This window comes from Spermophilus citellus, assembly GCF_964194105.1.
Source record: "Spermophilus citellus genome assembly, chromosome: 16".
Lineage (NCBI taxonomy): Eukaryota > Metazoa > Chordata > Mammalia > Rodentia > Sciuridae > Spermophilus > Spermophilus citellus.
This window is the reverse complement of record NC_138196.1, coordinates 66,007,610-66,030,392: the sequence shown is the minus strand read 5'-3', so window position 1 is coordinate 66,030,392 and position 22,783 is coordinate 66,007,610. Positions and strand designations below refer to the sequence as shown.

General features: G+C 37.7%; 1 protein-coding gene across 4 annotated transcripts in view; it reads left to right on the top strand.

Moving 5' to 3' along the window:
• PALLD (palladin, cytoskeletal associated protein) overlaps positions 1-22,783 on the top strand; it is a gene marked incomplete at its 5' end in the record, with an annotated part of 362,920 nt that overhangs the window by 160,812 nt on the left and 179,325 nt on the right. For 2 of the 4 annotated variants that reach the window (XM_081269806.1, XM_081269807.1), the window contains 2 exons: positions 11,295-11,414; positions 13,327-13,669. In XM_081269806.1, coding sequence (XP_081125932.1) covers positions 11,295-11,414; positions 13,327-13,669 — 463 coding nt within the window. Of the gene's footprint in view, positions 1-11,294; positions 11,415-13,326; positions 13,670-22,783 lie in introns of those variants that run through there. The other 2 variants (XM_081269805.1, XM_081269804.1) reach the window with 1 other exon arrangement.

Sequence of the window (22,783 nt, the reverse complement as noted above, 5' to 3'; positions counted from 1 at the left end):
AGGATGGTACCTCCTACTTTCAGCATGAATCTCCGACTCATCCTCTATCTTATATAATGGAGTTTGTGTTTTGATTCTGTGACTCAGACTGTGACATAAATTATACTTAATTAAATGCACTAAGGCACTGAGTTGTAGGAAGGCAGTGGTGGAGTATTTTCTGAGATCTCAGCAGATTGTGCACAGTTTAAAACTTAATGCAAGTTCTAAGTGAGGATGGTAGGTTGGACAAGAGCATACAGAACAAACATGGGCCATCTAAAACCTGTGATTCTCCATACTTAGATATATTTGAAATGTTTGATGCAAACATGTCAAATCTGACATCTGACAGGACACAATGACTGGCCTGAAATAGTACAAAATTTTAACTTTGGATCACTATACATTCTTTTCTATGACATCTGTCTTTATGCAACTGAGTTTTTGATGAGTGTGTGATGTGCAGGTAACACCTGAAAATCTATGTAAACTATGAAATGAGGCCAGCTGTGTCCTCAGAAGAGGCACACTACCAACAAATGTGCTTATCTATTTTGTTATTTCGTGGTTTTTTAAAAAATTATATCTTAATTGTGGTTGTTTAAGAACAAAATAATAATCTGTTTCTTTAGATGCCTGTTTATTTTTTCAAACAGTACCTAACTTGTTCAGACATAAATACTTATTAAATTCTTTGGAAATAACTACCTAATAAATGGAACACTTAGGTATGTCTGATGGCTTTAAAAAGCAACATAAAAAAACTTTTGAGATATTCAGGATCCCATGATCCATGAAAGTTTGGCTTAGTATCTGGGAGGAGGGAGGAAGACTCAAGGCCTATCCCACTTCCAGCCCTCTTCCTGTACTCACCCTCTGGAACACTGGCCTGTAAACTTTGTCTCGCTTGGCAGAGACCAAAGCACTCTTCTCTGGACATTCTGAACATCTCAAGAGCGAGAAGAAAAAAAAAAGCACAGATAAGGATTTGGAAGACTATCCTACAAAGATGCCATCTAGATTATGCTACGGGGAAAGCCAAGGTTGACAAGTTCCTCTGGAACAGTCAGAGCTTCTAATCAACTCATAATCACGAAAAAAAAAAAATACTAAACGTGGATCATAGAAAAGGAAACAAGTAACTCCCCTGAAAGCAACTTGGGAAAAACAGCCTTACAAACACAGAAGAAAATGTAAAACAAAAACAAATCTCCCCTCAGATGGATAAGAAAATCATCAACCCAAGATATAAAAGTGAAAAGGTTTAAAAAAAAATGTGAGGGATGAAAAAATTGGTCTCAGAAATGAAAGTTGAGGACATGTCCCATAAAGTAGAGCAAAACAATAAAAAGGGAGCTAAGAAAAAAACAGGTCAGAAAGAGGAGTCAGAGAATCATGGGGCTCCAGGGGGAGAGAAGAAAGAAGGGGAGGAAAGGGATTGTCAAGGAAATAATTTTTTCAAAATTTCCCAAACTGAAACCTACCAGTTTTCAGATTGGAGGAAAATAAAAACCCACCAAGTATTCAGTGTGTAGAATAAACTCAGAGCTGGCACATCATCATGAAATGTATGATATCCAGGACAAGGAGATCATTCTGCAAGTGCCCAGGGAAAAAACATCAGGTTACGTTCAAACTGTTAAGATCAGAAAGGGTTAATTAAGCCTTGTAGGCACACTAGACACAAAGAAACAATGAAGCAAGACCTGCAGAACTCAAAAATAAAATTTTACCTCCAACTTAGATTTCTTCCCACCACCAAACCTTTAGTTCTATGGAAAGATCTAGTAAAACTAGTTTCAGACTTGCAAGGTCTCGAGAAGTTTCCTCCACAATCCTTTATGGAGGATGTCCTCTATCATGGCAAGAATTAACCCAGAAAAAGCAAGATGTTGATACGGGGACTGATAATCAGGAGATCAAAAGGAATTCCCAGAAGGGTCACAATCCATGCATCAGGAATGAAGGGCAAGTCCTGATTGGTACAGTGTGACCCCAGAGACAAACATAAGAGGCTTTCATCTCCAAGAGGTTCCTTGCCACACCCAGCCTATCTTTTACTCTGATGACAGAATGGCTGGGTTATAAACCAGACTGAATTGTCCCTACTTGACTGACTTGCTTTTTTCCCATGCACTGCCCCCTGGATCAGTGGAAAACCCTCATCTCACCCCACAGAAGTGATCTGCTTTGACCCAGTCTCAAGATCTAGAATTTAGTTGACTATTTTGAGTTTAGAAACAAACAAACAAACAAACAAACAAAAACCCAGCAATGTCCACTCCACCACTGATTCCTACCAGCTGTTCAGTTTCCATCCATGCCAAGCCCCACCAGGCTGGCGTCCGGACATGAACCTGGTATTTCTCAGGACCCACTGATCACCTTGCTCACCGAGTACCCCATGGGGTTTTGTAATTTTCAAGGAACTTGAAGCTAGTTTATAGCTTTTTTCTAACAATGGTAAGGTTGCCCTCTTGTTACACAGATATGTGCTTGTTACCCAAGTTTTTAAAGTTAAAGGATTTTTAAGGATATAGACCAAGGTAGTAAACATATTAAAGAAAATTAAAGGCATTTTTATCTCAAAAGAAGGAAGGTTAAATTGTGGAGGACATGCAAGGCATTTCTAAAGCATTAGTAATATTTGATTTCTTAGACTTGATAAAAACAGGGTTCATTTCTTTATTATTCCTTAAACCATACATTTTTAAATAACCTTTTACCTATATGATACAATCCACAATTTTTAAAGATCTTTTGGAAATATTAATGCAGGCATTTCATTTACTCATGCTGAGTTTCATCTTATTGATTTTAGCCCAGAGTTCTTTTATCAGTTGTGTTTGCCAAACCATGTGGTTTGAAAAGTAGAAGCTGGATGTCTTGTTAGTTATTCTGGACACAAAAGAAGAAAAAAAGGCTGCGAAGGAAGATATGTATAAAAATGTCCCCTCAAAACCCAAGGGACCTAGTAATCTTATCCTTGCTGCCTTGTCATTTTATGAGTTTCAAAAAAAAAAAAAAAGGTTTTTGTTTGTATTTAATCAAGTGTTAAGTACATTCGGGGACTTGAATGAAATTCAGGATTGCCTTATGGGAGATACTACCATAATTAAGTAATTTTTAGGTAACTGTAAAAAGCAGAATTTATTACCAATAAAAATAGTTTCTGACTTTGTAATTTATTATATGTCATCAAGTCAAAACCTCAGGAATTTAAGCTTAGGAAAATTGGATTAAAATGAATCATAATTAAAGTTGTTAATAACTTTAAATTTTTTCATTTTTGCGGGAGACAACTTTTTAGTACAGATAAGTAAGTCTCTAACTCCCTTTATTTGACAGAAGCATTCATTTCCTGATTTCTACTCCCAACCCAAATTTATTTTACAGATGTCTTAAAGGTCTTTGTTCAAGTAAGATGCTACCAGATGAAAATTCAATAGTACAAACTGGTTCATCTCATTTCCCCACGGCTTTCTTTATTTTTATAATGTCAGAACCACACAAGCTGTGATGCGTCTTTCAACAAAACACAAGCCATTGTCACAGTTGGATGCTGCTTTTTTTAAGAGACGAAAAACTGAACAATCTTTGGGACATTTAATTAAAATTTTAACTAGTAAACATAACATAGCAATGCATGAATGACTAAAATAATATCCCAAAACTTATTTTTTTTAGTTTCTTTTTTGAAATATGTGAACTATGTAGGTAATTTCTCCCCCCATCCCCCGGCCCCAGTTCTAGAGATGAAACCCAGAGTCTCAGCCTCACTGGGGAAGTACTCCACCACTGAGCTACATTCCAAGTTTTTTTGTTTTGTTTGTTTCTTTAAATCTGTAACTTTTCTAAATGCTCAGTTGGCTATCAACTGTATACCTTATGTTACATATAGAAGTGTTCCTGAAAAATCGTATGAAATGAATTTTGTCTAATCAAATTTGAAACATACAAAGGGAACTTGTAGGAGCATCAGTCTCACTGAGAATTCCTTCAGAAAATAGATTTTTGTAAAAAAAAAAAAAAAAAAGTATTTTTCCTTCAATCTAAATTTTAGTCATGCATTTATTCAAAAATGACTATGAATAACCTGCTGTGGACTAAATATTGAGAATATATAGCCATTAACAAAACAAATGGCTTCTATCCTCAGAGGTTCTCTTCTAGTCCAGGGACCAGAAACTAACAAACTAATCACAATAAAGTATTTAACTATAGTTTTGATAGGTGTCTCCAAGAAAAGTTTGCCATACTAACATCTAACCAAGTCTAATCAAAACAGAGGAGTCTCTGAGAGATGAATATTTTGATTTTTGCTTTTTTGCTTGTTCGTTTGATTCTGGGAAACAAACCCAGGGGTGCTTAAACAGAGAGCTACATTCCCAGTCCTTTTTATTTTTTCTTTTGAGACAGGGTCCTACCAAGTTGCTGAGGGTGGCCTTAAACTTGCAGCCCTCCTACACAGTCTCCTGAGTCACTGGGATTACACCCAATTTGGAAAGTGATGTTTATGGGGGAAATATAAGGCTGAGTAGGAAATTGCTAACTACTCTAGCATGGGGGCTTAGGGACATAAAGGAATGTGGCTTCCCCGGGTGCTGCCTAAAAGCTCTGAGTACTCAGAGCTCAGAAAGCATAGAGCCCAGAGACACAGAGCCAGTCAGCCTGGCGAGAAGCAGGACTTTGTACACCACAGGAAGGATTCTGAATTTATCCTCTAGTTCATGGAAGGATGGGGAAATAATAAAATTTCATTCTTAAAAATTTCATTCTTCAGAAGTGGCAATCTCAGGGTTTGTTTTTTTAAGATAGCATAACTAAAAGAACCACAGAATCATAGAAAAGCATCAGAAGAAAGTATTTAAAATTCATCAAAATCAACACTCCAAGACTGCTCTGTGTCATCCCGACCCGATGAAACTTCATGCTGTTTTCAATTGGAGGTGTCAAGGCACTGAATTATGTCTGCATTTTCAGTGAGCACACTCTTGGGCACTGAACAGGCAGTAGCTTTCCTAAATGTCTCCAGAAACCCTGCCCTTCCAGGTATAGAAAACCGAGGGTGGAGAGAAGACCTTTCCAGATACCCCATGTCCTGGGAAGATAGTATAGGGACCTGTAATATGTCCTCCCACTCAGAAAATACCAAGGTGTCATTGAAACCTGGGAAGGTTTACTGCTCCCAGCAGCACTACTAAGAGGGAACAATGTGGCTGTTATGGTTTGGATATAAATTGTCCCCCCAAAAAAATCCTGTGTTGACACAGGAGTACACAGAGGTGAAATGATTGGATTGTGAGAGCTGTAATCTAATTGGTTCTTCCTAGTTGGAGTGAAGTAACTGGGTGGTAACTGTGGGCAGGTGGAGCATGGCTGGAGGAGGTGGGACACTGGGGTCTGCCCAGGAAGGGTTTTTCTTCCTGTGGTCCCTCCCCTGACCCTGCTCTGCTTCCTGGCCACCAGCAAGCAGCTGTTCTCCGCCATGATGTTCTGCCTCATCTTGGGCCCAGAGCACTGGACTCAGTGGGCTATGAACTAAACCTCTGATTCCATGAGCCAGAATAAACTTTCCCTCCTCTAAGTTGTTCTTGTCAGGTGTTTTGGTCACAGCAACTCAAAGCTAACACAGTGACATTCCACTGCTTGTGGCCCACTGCTCAGAGGACAGCCCCTGTGGGAGGGCGTTTTCTAAAGCCCCATAAGAGCAGACTGTTCATTTCTTCTTCTACCAGCAGGTCCACATTATAATAGGTACTTTGACTCAACTTACATGCTAATCCAGTGTGTCTGATACCTTAGAGGACATATTGCCCATCCGTGATTTATTTGGATAATGAGGAGGGTAATTAGAATTTTCAGCATCAGGAAACTCCCAGTTTCCCTGACTGAAATCTTTCATTACCTTGCTCTGCATCAGGTTCCTCGTGTCCTTAACTAGGAAAAAATGCAGAACAATAAGAGAGGTTTTATGCTCTAGGGAAAAATAGCACACCTGTAGGAGACAGACAGCCTACCTTTAGGATTTGGGCTGTAGCACTGTTAGCCATGACCTTGAGAGAATCACTTTGGACCAAACTTGAAGAATTGAGAGATTTGGGCTAGTTAGTCTCAATTCCCACAGAGCACTAATATCCAAAGTTTCCTTTACCCTTCTCTGGTTGAGTCCACTGACTCTTGTAACCATATGTATTCAATTTAAAAATTCCTAGTCCCTTGTACCTTTCCAGTTACATCTCACTTCCCAAATGATTAATCTTATGTGAAGCTCCAACTTGAATTATTTCCACACTTTCTATCTTTCTCTGCAATTGGTAAGCCAAGAACTGTGTACAGTATTGTCAAAAAACATAGGATTACCTCATGCTTTCTCTGTTATTCCAGTTTTCCTTCTATGCAGTGAATCAGATAATAATTGTGTTCTTAAAATGTATCAGGCTCTGAAGCCTGTGCCTAGAAACCCATTTCATAATATGTCAAACAGGATTAAATGGACAGTTTTTTAAATCAGGAACTGTACTAGTTATTATAGGGCATTTGTTGGGGGGTACCAAGGACTGAACTAAGGGGCACTTGACAACTGAGCCCTCTTTTGTATTTCATTTAGAGATAGGATCTCACTGAGTTGCTTAGTGCCCTGCTTTTGCCAAGGCTGGCTTTGAATTCACAATCCTCCTGCCTCAGCCTCCCGTGCCACTGGGATTATAGGCCCTTGTCACCATGCCTGGCTGGGGCATTGTTTTATAACAGCTGATCATGACCCATTACAGTGGACAGTAAACACCATTTGAAAACATAAATAAAATTAAAAAGTAGTAGAGTGCTACTAATATTTGGATAAGTCCTTATGGCGCGCACGCGCACACACACACACACACACACACACACACCTTATACCGGTACATATGGGTTGAACATAAAATGTATCTCCTTCTGGGAGTTCTAATAAAAAATGTATCAAATCCATTTTTTTTAGGGCAAAGTCTTCTATACTTTCCTCAAGATAAAAATCATCTGGGAATCATGTTTTTTAAAAAAAAAAATTCTTGGCCTCAACCCAGACCTGCTGAATCAGAATATCTAGGGGAGAGAAAAGGATGCAGAAATCAGTATATTTAACAAATGCAACAGCTGATTCTTATTGTCAAACAGACCTGGGAAACACCACTATGAATGAGTTGAGATTCAAAAGGTTAATAATAATCTAGACCTAATCTGATAAAGAGTTCCCCTTCAAAAAAAAGTACCCAAACTTATTGAGGAGATAAAGCACCTTAGCCTTAAATTTAGACAAATTTAAATAATAGCTATCGCTACATCCTGGACTTACATCAAGGGCCAAATGTAAGATAGAAATAAATCTAGAGTAACACAGTATCCCTCCTATTCCATAGTGGCAAATCAATTTTTTTCTATCATCAAGTATTTCTTCATCTTTCTAAATAAAATCACTGAATTAGAAATATTAAGATTAAGTGTAAAGTACACTTCACAGTTTAGCAGAATCCATGGCAATTCCCCAAATCCTGCAGTACATCTGGAGATGAGGGACCTTTTGCACTGATGGAAATGCTAAGGTGTGAGGTGAGCATGCCCGAGGTTAGCATCCTCCCTGCCTATTCCACCAGAGCTGCCCGTTCTATGGGGTGTGGTGTTACTCTGAGCATTATGGAAATACAGGATTTAATTTCTACAGAACCATATGTAACCTATGTTTGCTGTTATACTATGGCAACTAGAAATAAGTGTCCTGCTAATATTAAACCAAATGGACTTAATTGACTTTGTTTTCCACTTAGATAAACACTGGGAAAGCCAGAAAATTGTAAAGAGTTTTGTGTATTGGGCTGGGGCTATAGCTCAGTTGGTAGAGTGCTTGCCTCACATGCACAAGGCCCTGGGTTCAATCCCCAGAACCACACACACACACACACACACACACACACAAAAGGGTTTTGTGAATATAAGCTACATTTACACTGAGTATACAAAACATCTCTTAAAGGTCTATTTTGATCATAAAATTTAAAAATATACCTTCTGTTTCTTAGTGATGAGACATGAAAGGAACTATCAAAGCCAGCTGCCATCGGTATGAGTCAGGTGTGCTCTCAGTTGCTATAAACAAACTACCTGCTGCAGTACAACCCAGTGTGAGCACACTTTATTATCCCAAAGCATGTTTCAGGTAATTGTGAAAAAACGAGGGCTGAGTTCTTATGTTATCAGTGTTTTACACAATTGATAGCACCAAAAATCTTCAGTGATACCCTGATTTCAGTAAAAAAACAAAATCATTTTGTTTTATTTGAAACAAGGTAACATCATTAAGAACTTAAAGTATATTTTAATTGAAATAAAAACCATGGATCTCTTTTGAGATTATTGGACCTTTTGTGCTTTCCATACACAGAAACACAAGTGAAAAAAAAAAATTAAGGACAACCTGAAATCATCTAGCCCTTTATATGACTGGATAATTCTGTTGTCTCTGTATAATAAGTTATAGTGTACAGATATTAGTGGAATTATATATGTTTAAGTTTCTACTTTAAATTAAAACTGAACCCTCATGAAATTTCTAACATAGTTATTTTAAAAGTAGAGAATCCTATACCTGTTTGTTCCTTTTACCTTTGTACCATGTATTTGCAACAAAATTTGCACCGTCTTGTGTATTTAAAAATATAAAATATGCAAATTTTTAAAGTGAGAGAGAGATCTTAATAAAAGGAAAAGGAAGATGATTTGGGAAACTATGTTTGATTTTTCCTATAGATTCAGTAGGAAGGGTTGCAAAGCTATTGAAAAGAATGAGAGAGAAGGAAGTAGAGATGATTCTAGGATATTTATAGTATGTCTAATATTTTGTCCATTTTAAAAGAAATCGTATAATCAACTAGATCTGTAATGCCTCCAGAAGTCAGAAATAAACACCAGGATTTTTTATTTTCCTCAACAATTTTTAATTGCCTTAAAATAGTAATTCTATATTTCCTATTTCCATCTTATATTTCAAGAAATGTTTGCAAACTAGCACTTTCTAACGAGCATTTCCACTTGCAACTGACTTAACTGCCTTTTAAGACAGTATAGTTTTGTAGGAAAGAGAAGGAGGCCTAAAAATATTCTTGTGGCACTGGATATTAAGGGTGTGGATATTAACTTTGGGAGTTGAAACAGATCTGGAGATTGTCTAATTCAAGTCGTTGCAGGAGGACATGCCTTACCCATAAAATTATAAAAACTTTAGTTATTATATCATACCTGCTGCTACCAAATATTAAGACAGTATCCTCAAAAATACTCAACAAGTAGATGGATGAATTCTGAAAAGTTAGAGAAGCTGTTCATAGAAGAAGTTTCCAGACTTTATCTCATACATTTTTCTCTCTTTTTATAATCCTTCATTAACAAGTTTTTCCATTCATTTAATTGAACTTCTTCCATTTCCAATTATAGCCCATTTATTCTTGTTCCTCAAGAAAGAGACTATTTAAGCAATATCTTCCTTGTATTCATTTCTTTACATTTATGGTACCTATCACAATGTTTTACCTAAATTCTCTTTCTTTCTTTTTTTTTTTTTTTCTTTGTACTGGGGATTGAAGCCAGGAGGGATTTACACTGAGCTATATTTCAGTCCTTTGAAAAGATTTTTTTTAATTTGAAACAGGGTCTTGCTAAGTTGTTGAAAGTCTCCATAAATTACTGAGGCTGGCCTCAAATCTACAATCCTCCTGCCTCAACTTATAGGCATGTTCACCTGGATAAATTATCACTTAAATGGATGAATACTTAATATGTATTTCATTACTTTTTATTATGATACTAAATATATAGTAGGAAATCTACCTTCTTAAAATTTTAACTATACAGTACAGTGTTGATAATTATGCAGACGTGTTGTACAGAACTCTAGAACTTTTTCATTTTGCCCGTCTGTAACTCTGTATCTGCTGAACAACCTCCCCTCACATACCCCCAGACCCTGTCCACCACTACTCAACTTTCTGCTGCTAAGAGTTTGACTACTTTTGATACTTTGTAAGTGGCATCTTGGTGTCTTTGTCCTCCTGTCATTGTTCTTTACGTTTAATTCTATCATTTCATTCCTTTACTTATTTAGCTTTTTTATTTACTCATTTTTGTGTTCTATATTGGACCTAGTTTTTCACACCCCATTTAAACATCAAATTGAGTAATATACTAAAAGAATAAGTTGTGTGTTTCCATGATTCTTACAAATTTAAACCAGTATTAATATATCTGAGAAAAAAATTAGCCTTGCCCTATACCACATGGTAAAATCTATAATCACTGTGATTCCTAGATCTTTCCATTGGAGCATCACATTTTGACATGAAGGACTCCTCCATTTTTAGTGCTTAGCAAAATCTCAAGTATGACCTGTTAACTAGATTATCCTCACCATAGTCAGGAAAGGGAATGGGAAAGGTTTAGGGGTAGCTCAAGTGTGCAGTGGGGAAATAGGCTAATACTTAATTATGCCTATAGGCCATATTAGTGGATAATACAAAAATATACATATCTGATCCAGGAATGCTACATCAAAAACTATATACTCTGATAATATCTGGATACATTTTCAAAGGATAGATACACTCATTTTTTTGTCTAGAATTAAATACATGAATGTTTAAATTAATATGTATTTCATTACCCTTTATTGTGATAGTAAATAAATAGCATGAAATCTACTTTTGGGAATAAGATTATTAATGGGCATACTGCATATAGAAGGAATCGAAAGATAAAAAAGAGACATTTTACTTTTCATTTTACGCTTTATATTTTGTATTGCTTGTTTACTTTTATGTTTTTTTACTTTACATGTAAAAATTTAAAATATCTGAAGATCTCATTTTTTATTGGTTGTTCAAAACATTACATAGCTCTTGACATCTCATATTTCATACTTTAGATTCAAGTGGGTTATGAACTCCCATTTTTACCCCGTATACAGATTGCAGAATCACATCTTGATTCTGAAGATCTCTTTGACCAAAAAAGAAAGTTTTTAATCACAAGGTAGTACTTTCACCCACAATTAGTATGTTTTTCTTCCAGCGTTTGAAACATATGATATGTCTTAAGACAGATTTGTTCATTTTCGATATTGATAGTTGAATGGAGGGAAAAAGCATTACTCCGCAAGCCCCAAAAGTTTGCTCTTAGGATGTGAGAGAAGGCTGGGGCGGGGCGGGGTGGGGGGGAATAGGAAAGAAGCTCTGACATCTTCAAAGTGACTTCACTCTGATGGATCACTCTATTCTCTTCCCTTCCAGAGGAGATTTGCACCCTCGTTATCGCTGAGACTTTCCCTGAAGACGCAGGGATTTTCACTTGCTCCGCGAGAAATGATTATGGATCAGTGACCAGCACTGCCCGGCTAGTTGTCACCTCAGGTATATGGAGAATCTAAAATGCCTTGGTTCTGTTCCCCAGGTATGGTTCCTGAGGCAGAATGCAATTGTCCCTGGAAGATGGCTCAGCTGTTGGAAATGCTGGCTGCTACCAGAACAATCAGATGTTTCATTACAAAACAGAAAGCTTTGGGGGAGGGACATGAGGGGGGTGGAGGCAGAGTTGACAGATAATGACAGTGGAGCATCTGAGCACTCATGGGGCTATTTTTTTTAAGTCATACCATATTGGCTTTGGAAACAATGGGCGGATTTCCTAACATCATGCTGACCTAGAATTATAGTCACCTCAGAAATCAGAGGTGCGGTCTCTGTTCTCAGCAGTGCCAACACATGAGATCTAGAGGTACTTTTACAAATATTTCGTTATCTAATCCACTCTTGAAACTCCTGAAAAGATGATCCAAGATAAACCTAATGTAATTTGGAAAGATCTTAGAAATCAAATTCCATTCATACTATATATCAATGATGGTATTTAACTTTGGTATGAAAAATAAAACTATGCATTATAGTATTGAAAACAATATTTTTAAATATATGGACTTTCTAGGGCTGGGGTGATGGCTCAATGGGCCTCACACATGTGAGGCACAGGATTCAATTCTCAGCACCACATAAAAATAAATAAACAAAATAAAGATATTGAGTCCATGTGTAACTAAAAAAAAATTTAAAAAAATATGGATTTTCTAAACTCAAAAATTTACCACTTGAGATTGATGACTATTTTCTACTTTACCAACGAGCTTTCTTGTAATTATCTCATTTCTGTTAATCATCTTACAGAGATTTTTAAGCTATCTCTTTGACCAGGCTTGGCACTTGGTAATGCACATAGAAGGCCATCAATATGTGGGTGGCTGGTTGTAGGAGACACAGACTTAAAGAGAAAAAATGAATCTCCCTTTGATTCCTAGAAGAGCAAGAACTTGGTGCTAGGTGGCAGCAGAGGTTTGGGGATATGAGTGTGGCAACAATAAGTGGTTTTTCATCTTCAAAAAGAAATGGAGGTTTCACCTTAATGAGGAAGTGGATAATATGAGCTCTTGAAGTATTCAAAGGAGACCCCAGTGTCACAAATGGAGTGACATAATAGTGAGTATCCCAGCATTTTGATTTTGAGTTGGTTTAAAGACCGTCCACCAAATGGCCATAGCAATATCGCTCCAACAACAGCAAAAAAAGTGGCAACAATTGGTGTTTTCCATTTCTGTCTGGGGTAAATCAACAAGAGGCACTACATAGCAAACAAATATTTCAGTTTACCTCAATAAGGTTTTTGGCAAGATGAAGACATGATCTCAATATACCTCTGTTTCATTAAGGGTAACAGCTAAAGAAACTCTCATACTGAATTACAGCTGAGGCCATCACCCAACATGGAAAAATAACTTTCCCACAAGATCATGGCACATTTCACCTGGACTCAAAATTTTACTTTCTTAATTTTAAAATAGAATAAAAATCCAAATAAGACCTTTATAGGTTGAGCTATTGTCAGTAAATAGTTAGGCTGGCCAATTAGATCCATGAGTTGAAAAGTAAGAGGACCAGGCATTAATGTTTGACGTTGTCTGTATTGTTCTTTTCTTCTTCTTCTTTTTCACCAAGTCCTATCTTTAGTTCTTATTTGAAATTTGTTAATGAATCCGTAGGTGGTTTCCTACAAGTGAGCTCAGTTGGAAATGAGACAAGTCATGCTCATTCAAAACAAACAAGGAAGAGCCGGGGCTTCCAGATGGCAGTGTATCTACATCCAATGAGATCAGCACCGCCACCTCTTCTCTAACAACGGGACATCAGGGATTCTCGGAAGACTGATGACACTGTGAAAAGAACCTGCTGAACTAGCAGCCTCTCACTGTTTTTTTCTCCTTTTCCCCTTCCTTAGCCAACACTGAAAACTGTAGCTACGACTCAATGGGCGAATCCAACAACAGTCACTTCCAACACTTTCCACCTCCCCCTCCCATCTTGGAGAAGAGTTCCTTTGAGTTGGCTTCGAAGAAACCATCCGAGATCCCGCAGGTGAACAGCCCCGCCTTAGGACTTAGCATGGCAGCCCTTCAAATGCAATTCAGTTCTGCTGAGAGGGAAACTAACGGAGTCCATCCCAGCCATGGAGTAAATGGACTGATTAACGGCAAAGTTAACGGTAATAAATCTCTTCCGACACCAGCTGGCCTGACTTCGCCCACAAAGGAGCCACCACCTCTACTTGCCAAACCAAAACTGTGAGTATTCCTGCATGGTTTTATAATATTTTCCACACTCCTGCTAAATTTCTTCTCTGGTTAGAAGAAACCTTTTGCCTGGACCATGTGGCAAGTTGTCCCTTCTACAGGCAAGTTGTCCCCGACTGGATGTGACCATGCTTCTAAGTGGGGTCCTCCAAAAAATACAAAAAAAAAAAACTAAACTAAAAGTAAGGTAAATTAGAAGCTTGGTTAAACCTGCCCTTTGCTGAAAGCTATAAATGGTTGCGGCTGTGAAAATATCTGTGAGTGATATGGCATTCCCGTGTCTAGCCAAGGATGTGGCCTCTCCCCAGAGGGGACAGAGAAGGAGATCTACATTGAGTCTTCTATTAAGCCCTGTACTAAGATATTCCTGAACATTTTAAGTGTAGGAAGTAAGGAGATCTGACATAGATAAGAAGAGGAAAATAAAATTGAGGATGGACATTCAGCATGCAGATCCTGACACGGGCAACAAAACCAGAGAGAGTCGGGCTTGTCAGGAAGAAGTGTGCCCTTCGCAACACAGCCTACTTGGCCCAGGAATTCCATGGACTGCATATTTCCACCTTCATGTTTGATTTCCATTATTTTCTTAGGATAATAAAGCTTGCATGAGCTGTTTCCATTGGCACCACACAGCAGAGAGTTGTTATGAATGGAGCCATTACAATGTCAGGGAGAGACAGAAATATATTAACTCAAAAGGTTCTATCATAGCATAACAGACCTTGAATTACTGCCCTGACAGGGGTCAGTGGAAATGTAAGAGTCATACAGAATGTATATATACTCTACCAGGTCATATTTCCACGAGAATGAATTTGCCAGAATCTAGGAAAGCCCCTTCTATTTCCCCATGATGTCTGGTGTTTTTGATTTGGGGCAGAAAGGATTTCTGTATGCTATGTTTCTGAATACTATGTTTCCCTAGTACTGAAGAGTCTATGATTTTTCTCTCTGTGATCAGCTCATTTGTTAGAAACATTAGAATTCACAAGCTATTCTAACTGAGTAATGCCTCCCATTTGTACAGCACTTTATTGTTTATCAAAAAATTTCGTGAACATTTATAGACTAACAAAATAGCAAACCATCTCAAAGAACACCTTAAATTAACAAATGGCTGATTTTATAAAAGTAGACTTCTGGATAATCTTATATTGTAGTTTAAAAAAATCTACCTATTACCACTCAGCGCTTGATTTTGTGTTCTGTTCTGGCTCTTTTAAGGCAGCATGGCTACTGACTATGCAGTTTGTATGCAGTTGTGTGAAAGGTTAACATTTAAGACCTATTTCCAGCTCCACTGAGAGGCTGAACAGGTAAAATGAGCTAAAACATGGCGGTCATAAAAGAGATTTACACTCTTATAGCACCAGCCATAAAATTAATTGCCACTGCTGTCTTCTTTCATCTTTGCATCTTGAATATGTATTTGCAGTGCTTTTAATGAAACAAGGGACCTGCTTTCCTAGGAAAGAAAAAGGGAATGTGTTTAGTGACCAGGACTGTGCTCTTGATTAAGTGAAGTGTTTCTACTACAATGGCCATCATAAATTGGATATAAATCACGCAAGAGTAAACATGAGGAGCTGTTAACAGGCATTTACAGCCCTTCTTATCTCAGGCATTTCAACAGCTCTTCAGCTTTTAGCTCTGAAACAGTGATGTTGTGTGTATGATGGTGGGTGGGGCGGGGTGGGGGGGTGGTCCTCTACAAAAGACAGACAGAACAATTACATGGTTATTAAGAAGATGAGTAGCTTCAGCTCAAGTTTGAAGAGTGACATCATGATTTGCTTATGAGTCAGATTTTCAATATAAAATAAAATGCAGGACACAAAGGGACTTTGGTATTTGATATCCAAAAAAAAAAAAAGAGGGGTCACAGCTCTTTCATGAGGATATTTAGAGAAAGGCAGAACCAGCTCCAAACAACACCTTGCAACTTAGAAGTAATATTTGCATATACCAGATTTTACTGCTGTTGTTTTCAAGTCTTTATGTATTTAAATATTTCCTTAGAGTATGACTTAATAATTTTCATATTGTATAAATTACCTGCCATTTAACTGGGTAATATGTAATATTACATATTAAGTTTACATAATAATAGTATACATTGATTTTTAAGTTTTCTTAAGAGTTATAATATTTTATTGGACTTTATTTGATTACCCAATAAATGCATGCTGATGTGAAAATGTAAGCAATACAGAAGTCATTAAAGAAAAAGCTCATACTCACAGCTTCCCCTCTTACACCTCACCTTCTTGGTTGGATCTGAGGTCTTCCTCTCCTTTTTCTTTTATCAAGGTCTTCTTTTTTAAAGGTTTGGTCATTGTTTTAACATTGTGTGCATTGATAGGGAAATGCTTTGGAATGGCATCTGCAAATACTTTGAGCAGTAGTAAATGACAACAGGTAATTGCCAAGTGAAATACTTACACATGACTGTTCCTTTTCAAAAACTGGGGGAAAATGGGATTTCATTTTTCTTTTATGGTCAGCAGTGAAAACCTATAGGTTGCTCTAATCTTTATTCATCCGCCTATGATTTTATTCCCTTTCACATAAAAGAAGATTTCTATTTGAAGGGCTTTATGGCCTTTTATGCTTTGTCATTGTTGGTAACCAAACTTATAGGAAACAATTAGGAGGGGAGAAATAATAGGAATGAAAATATTTACTCTCACAATGAATTCATCTGAAAATGGTGTTTTGGCAGATTCCTGAAGAAAAAGATCTGTATGTAAAATTAGGTTCTGCTCAAGAATAAGTGGGGCATAATTAAATGTAAGCCATTTAGTAAGTACCCAAGGCCCTGCATCCTGGAATTTTTGGAATGCGATGTGAGTGAATAGCATCAAGCTCTGCTCAAGAAAAAATCAGTAATTTCTGTGATTCAGTGATGCTCATAATTTTTCATCACAGTACAAAAGAAGCAACATGGTGTGTAAGTCCCACATCTTATCAGAGAAAAAGAAGAGGAATTAGTATAAACCAAGTTAATTGACAGTTCTATTTTTCTCTTTATTCTGAATGCAGTGGATAAGTGGGTGGCTACCCACTCTCTATGAAAGATGCCTAAAGTTTCAGAGTAAATCTAGGGCTTCATGTAAAAGTGCCTGCTTCTCTTTATTCCTACACCACCATCCCCACCACCCCACAAAAAAAAAAAAAAAAAAAAAAAAAAAAAACAGTCCTTCGAAGGCATGGATAGCTTGGAATTCCTAGGAATAAGCCCTTCTGTGAAAATGGCGAATGTCAGATTTAGTAGGTGATTTGCAAAACAGAGGAAAATGTCATGTTTTCCCATGAGCTCACCTCCTAAGTAAAACCAAATAATACACAAATGACAAAATGCTGTTCTCAAACCCCATATATTTCTTTTTTTTTTCTATGTTCTTGTTGTCTTGTGGGAATTGGTTAGAATCTAAACCTTTAGAAGAAGCAAAATGAGAAATCAAAAGTGAGACCGAGGGTTGGGGTTGTAGCTCAGTGGTAGAGCGCTTGCCCAGCGTGTGTGAGGCACTGGGTTCGATTCTCAGCACCACATATAAATAAATTTAAGATCCGTCAACAACTAAAAAAAAAAAAATTAAAAAAAAGTGAGACTGAAGTATGAAGTAAAATTCTTGCACCCAGAAGCAAGAGAGGTCGACAGATAAAATGATACTTATTTGCCATTACTGGTGCCAGAAATATGAACACAGTCATAAAAGTTTATGCCCTTTTGACTGGGAGAATGATGATGAAGTGGTTTCTTTTTTTTTTTTTCCTTCATGCAAAACCAATAGCTTCTTTTTGCTCTTCCCCAAGTCTCTTTAAAAAAAAAAATGCCCTTATTTCCTATCACAAAAAGGCAAAATGATTTCAGCTTAAATCAGTCTTTCCCAAATCATTGCATTTTACTGCCTTTGCTTCTCTCTTCTTATACCCACTTTCACCCATAGACACCAAATTATTTCTCCAAATTTTGTCTCAATAGAGGTGCATATCTTATTAAACCCATTCAAACTAAGCTATCAGGGATTTTGGTGCCACTTAGTACAACTGCAGGCTGACAAAGGGAAGCTTACATCTTCATAATAAGCCCTGGGTACAATCAGAGAAATGTCCCTTCGCTGCATGTGTAGGAATAAGAGATGGTGTGTTTGAGAGGGAGAAGAGAAGGAAATAGCAGTCTGTATCACTCTATCAGTGACTTCACTGTGCCAGGTTTTCTATATTTGGAAGTTTCTTGGGGTTCCCCATACCCCTGGACACAAATTCAAGTACAAATCGTTCCTTTGCCTGGAATGTTTTACTCCCTGGAATGTTCTGCTTCTAAGGGCTGGTTCCTTCTTGTCTTTCAAGTCTCATATTTATGTCACTCCCTTCTCTGACCACCCAGTCTAAAGCAGCCACCAGCCACTCTTCAGTAAATATAATCACCCCATGGCACCTAATTATTTCTGGTAGTGATTTCCTTGCTTTGGGGTGTGTGCATAGATTTCCCTTCAGTATTATAATGTAAGCTTTTTGAGAGTACGGATAGTCACTGTCTTTCTTCACTCATCTTTCACCAGGTCCTGGAGCAGGGCCTGATGCATAGTCGATGTTCAAAAATGTTTTTCGAATGATGAAGCAAGAACAGACCAACAAGAGGCAGACAGCCCCCGAGCAGCCCCATTTGTCCTGATTGACATTTTACCTAGATATGCCCAGGGCTTCTATTTTCAGACCCCACCAATTCCAGAGTTTTTCCTCTTTACAATACTTTTCCAACTGACATCATTTATCTTGTGAATGAATACGAAGAATGCAGTAAGAATCCCAGGGGAGAGAATTACATTAGAAAAGTTTATCCAACTTACTTAATTTGGGAACCCTCCCACTTTTCCTCACTTGTCCTATGTTCTCATTGGATGAACACCTTGTTTTAACATGATGGAGAAAAGGAGACTCTTGAAAGGACCGGAACATCGTCACTCTCTACTACCTACCGGCTTGCAACATCAGTAGGCCCCAGCACAATCTGAAACTGCTATTTCAAGGTGTGTGTACTTGACATGTTAACACCCCCCTGTCGATGCCAGACTTTTGATGAAGGGCTGAGAGCTCCTGGGCTACTCCCTTCCTGTCCTGTTTATGTTGGACTGCAGCTCTAGCTCCAGCGTGGCTCGGGCATCGTAATTTAGAAACTTGAACGTTTTTCCATCCTTTAACCTCCACGAGTTAGGGTTCAAGATCTCACTGTCACTGCTTGACCTTTGAATACAAATGGTTTCCTAGATCCCATTCTTGCCTTAAGCTTTACCTGGTAGATTTCAAAACAAGACAAGACATGAAAGGCAAAGAGAAGGCAGGCGAAACAGTGGATGATAGGGAGGGGCAAAATATGTAACAAAAGAGATGTCACCAGCAAGCAATGGTGAGCAGTTCCTTAAATGTACATAAATATATGTAAAATCCAGCACAGTTTCCCTTCTCTATTATTGAGCCTCTGCCAAGTTTTGGGTAATGCTAGGTGGCAAGGACACAAGATGACAGAAATAAGAGCATCACCTTTGAATAATCTATAATCTGGTGGTCTCCATGATCATTTTGGCAAGAGCATGCAAATACACACAAATCCACATGAAATCCTATCCATCTTTTAACATTACACAGACTTAATAATGGAACAATGGGCGATCTCCAAATTAGATTTTCAGTGTAATCCAAATATATTCTCTTTCCAATTTAATGTTTAGTAGATAAACCATTCTGCTTCTGATTTTGAAGATTTAATGTGTACCAGCTTCCATTTCTGATTAGGTGATTTTCATTATCTGCAGTCTTGTCAAATAACAAAACAATTTACTAATAGCAAGAGTGCAAAGTATGCATATGGAGCTGGGCACAGGGACCCACGCCTGTAATCCCAGCAGTTTGGGAGGCTGAGGCAGGAGGATCGTAAGTTCAAAGCCAGCTTCAGCAATTTAGCGAGGCACCAAGCCTCGAACTCATATTATGGGAAAAATAAAGCAGAAGCTAATCTTTTCAATTTGTTATTACAAAGTCACACGCACACACTCACCCAACACATTGGAAGATGATAACTAAGGAATGTAGGCATGACCGTGGTCCTCGGTTTGCAGTACTTGGCTATGCAGATATGGACTCTTCATAAATACAGCGTGACAGGGACTTTACAGGAACAGTGCTGGTGTTGGATGACTTTGGGAAAAAAAACCTGCCTGGAATGGAAAGTCCATTCAAGGAACTTCCTGAAGTATGAAATTTAACTAAGAAATAACATTTTCATGTATTCTTCCTCATGATTTTTTTTCATGTAAACATTGGCTTTGACACAGTGTCACATTCTTAGGTATTAGGATAATACTACTTTGCTCTGCTAGTCACTTGGAAATGTAATGTTTAATTACATTTCCAGAATAAGGCTGAAGCCTTATTTTTATGTCTAGGAGTCTTATTTGGTACATAATATATACTGGGAAGTATTTGGAGATTCCTTATCTATGAGTGAAGCGGCGCTCAACCATCCAGAAGAATTACAATATGTGTGTCTCAAGTAATTGGTACTTTACATGAAAGAATACATGATAATGCAATATGTTTTCCTGTCATCTTGCCTAAATGTATATGGAGCTCCTTTGCTAATTACAAAGTAAGTTGAAGAAAGTAGGCCTTCCTGGATAGGGACATTTTATTTTTAAAGACGGGTGTAGCTCAACTCAGAGATAAGATGAAGCCACATATGAATAATGTTCTCAGAGATAATGTTGTGAAATTGATGTCAGGATATTAACAATATAGTGTTAGGTAGAAAACACTAGCTACAAAGCAAAAAAAATAGCAGCTTAATATCAATTTTATGAAAAAGTAAATAGTACAATTTAACCAACTAACACGTTTATTATCTATTAGATGGAAATACCCCAACATGTTATCAGTGGATTTTTGAGAGGGGGCATTTGGAACAGATCATATGTTCCTATTAATTATTTTTAACTTTCTAACAACAATGTCTATTTGCACTATCTTCTCTCTTCCAGCCTCCTTCCTCCCTTAAACTTCAACTTACTTTATTCCATCACTGATGATTCCTGCTAAGCTCAGTGTTGAGCACACTTGGAAGCAGAACATTCTGGCACTGAATGCCCCCATCTTCCCTCTTGGAGTCCCTCTTTTCTAAAGCCAATGATTTCAGGAGTTCATATGCATTTTTCGTTTTTTTTTTTTGGGGGGGGGGTTGTTTTGTTTTTCTCTTTTGCAGTACCGAGAATTGAACTTAGGGGCACTCGACCACTGAGCCACATCCCCAGCCCTATTTCTGTATTTTATTTAAAGACAGGGTCTCACTGAGTTTGTTGCTTGGTACCTCACTAAATTGCTGAAATTGGCTTTGAACTTGTGATCCTCCTGCCTCAGCCTCTCAAGCTGCTGGGGTTACAGGCATGTGCCACTGTGCCTGGCTCCATATGCGTTTTTGGAGCCCATTCTAGAAAGCCCTCCCCAGAAAAGGTCCTATCTTCCAAAATGACCTTGTTCCTCTGAAAACACTTTCTTCAAACAACGATCACCTCCCTAAAGAAAATTTCCTTTGCTTTTTTTAAATTTTTTTTATTCTACTTTGTTATATATGACAGTGGAATGCATTACAATTCATATTACACATATAGAGCACAATTTTTCACATCTCTGGTTGTATACAAAATATATTCACACCATCCGTGTCTTCATACATGTACTTTGGATAATGATGTTCATCTCATTCCTAACCCCAAGCCCCCTTACTTCCCCTCCCACCCCTTTGCCCTATCTAGAGTTCGTCTATGTGTGTGTGTGTGTGTGTGTGTGTGTGTGTGTGTGTGCTGCAGATCAAACCCATCTTACACATGCTAAGCAGGTGCTCTGCCACTAAGCTACTTCCCTTGTCCCTATTTTTTAATTTTAAAAACAAAACATAAGCCAATTATTTTAAAGACCCGTATTTAATGTATCATCCATCTGAAGCTTCCCACAGGAAGTAAGATGAAAACTTTTCTCTGAGAAACAGTGGTCAAGGAGAAAAGATATGAAGGAAAAATTCAAATTCAAATTTAAATATTGCCAGGAGAGGATGCAACCAAGACATCTGGAAGAATGGCTGTGGCAATTGTGGAATTATAAAGATAAAAACTGCCTGAGGAGAACTATGAAAAACAATGGAATGTGTGTAGGGAGAACTCATTTGAAATTACAGAGTGAAAGCCTGTATTGAATTCAGTGAATATCTCCTAGTGACTTTACTTCAGTCTTCAACAGCACACAACATGAGTGATTGGCATCCTAGCACAATAGGGATGCTTTTATATTTATTTATTTATTTTTAATTTATCTTTTTAGTTTAGGTGGACACAATATCTTTATTTTACATTTATGTGGTGCTGAGGATTGAACCCAGTGCCTCATGCATGCTAGGTGAGCACTCTACCACTGAGCCACCACCCCAGCCCCAATTGTTTTTATATTTATTTGATTCTCTGGGGCTGGGGTGGTTGGCTCAGTGGTAGAGCGCTTGCCTAGCATGTTTGAGGCACTGGGTTCGATCCTCAGCACCACATATAAATAAAAAATAAAATAAGAGTCCATTGACAACTAAAAAATATTCAAAAAAAAAAAGGAAAAGAAAACATCATCCAAGCAATGTATAGGATCAGAAAAAAATTTAAAAAAATTTAAAGTAAATGAAGCCAACTCAGGGCTCAAAAGGAAAAGACAGGACCAAAAAATAAATGGAAAAGGTCAAGAAAATGGAAGTTGCACTAAGGATGAAAATGACTAAAGGGAGTGTGAAAATGGAAGATAGAAAAGAGAATCGTAGTTATGATCAAAAGAGACAATTCTGAAGGTTCAAAAGCTTAAGAAAAACTCCTTCCAAGTGATAAAAGAATTTACAGTATCTCTGCTTGAGTGTAGAGTTCAAGTGGAAGTTAAGGTCACAGGAGTAGAGGAAGCGGTCAAGGAACCAAGAAGTCGAGAGGTTAGAAGGAACATTAACCTGGATGGTGGCCAAAGGTGATGGCAGAAAACCACATGCTAAATAGTAAAGTCATTGAGAAAAGTGAGGAAATGACC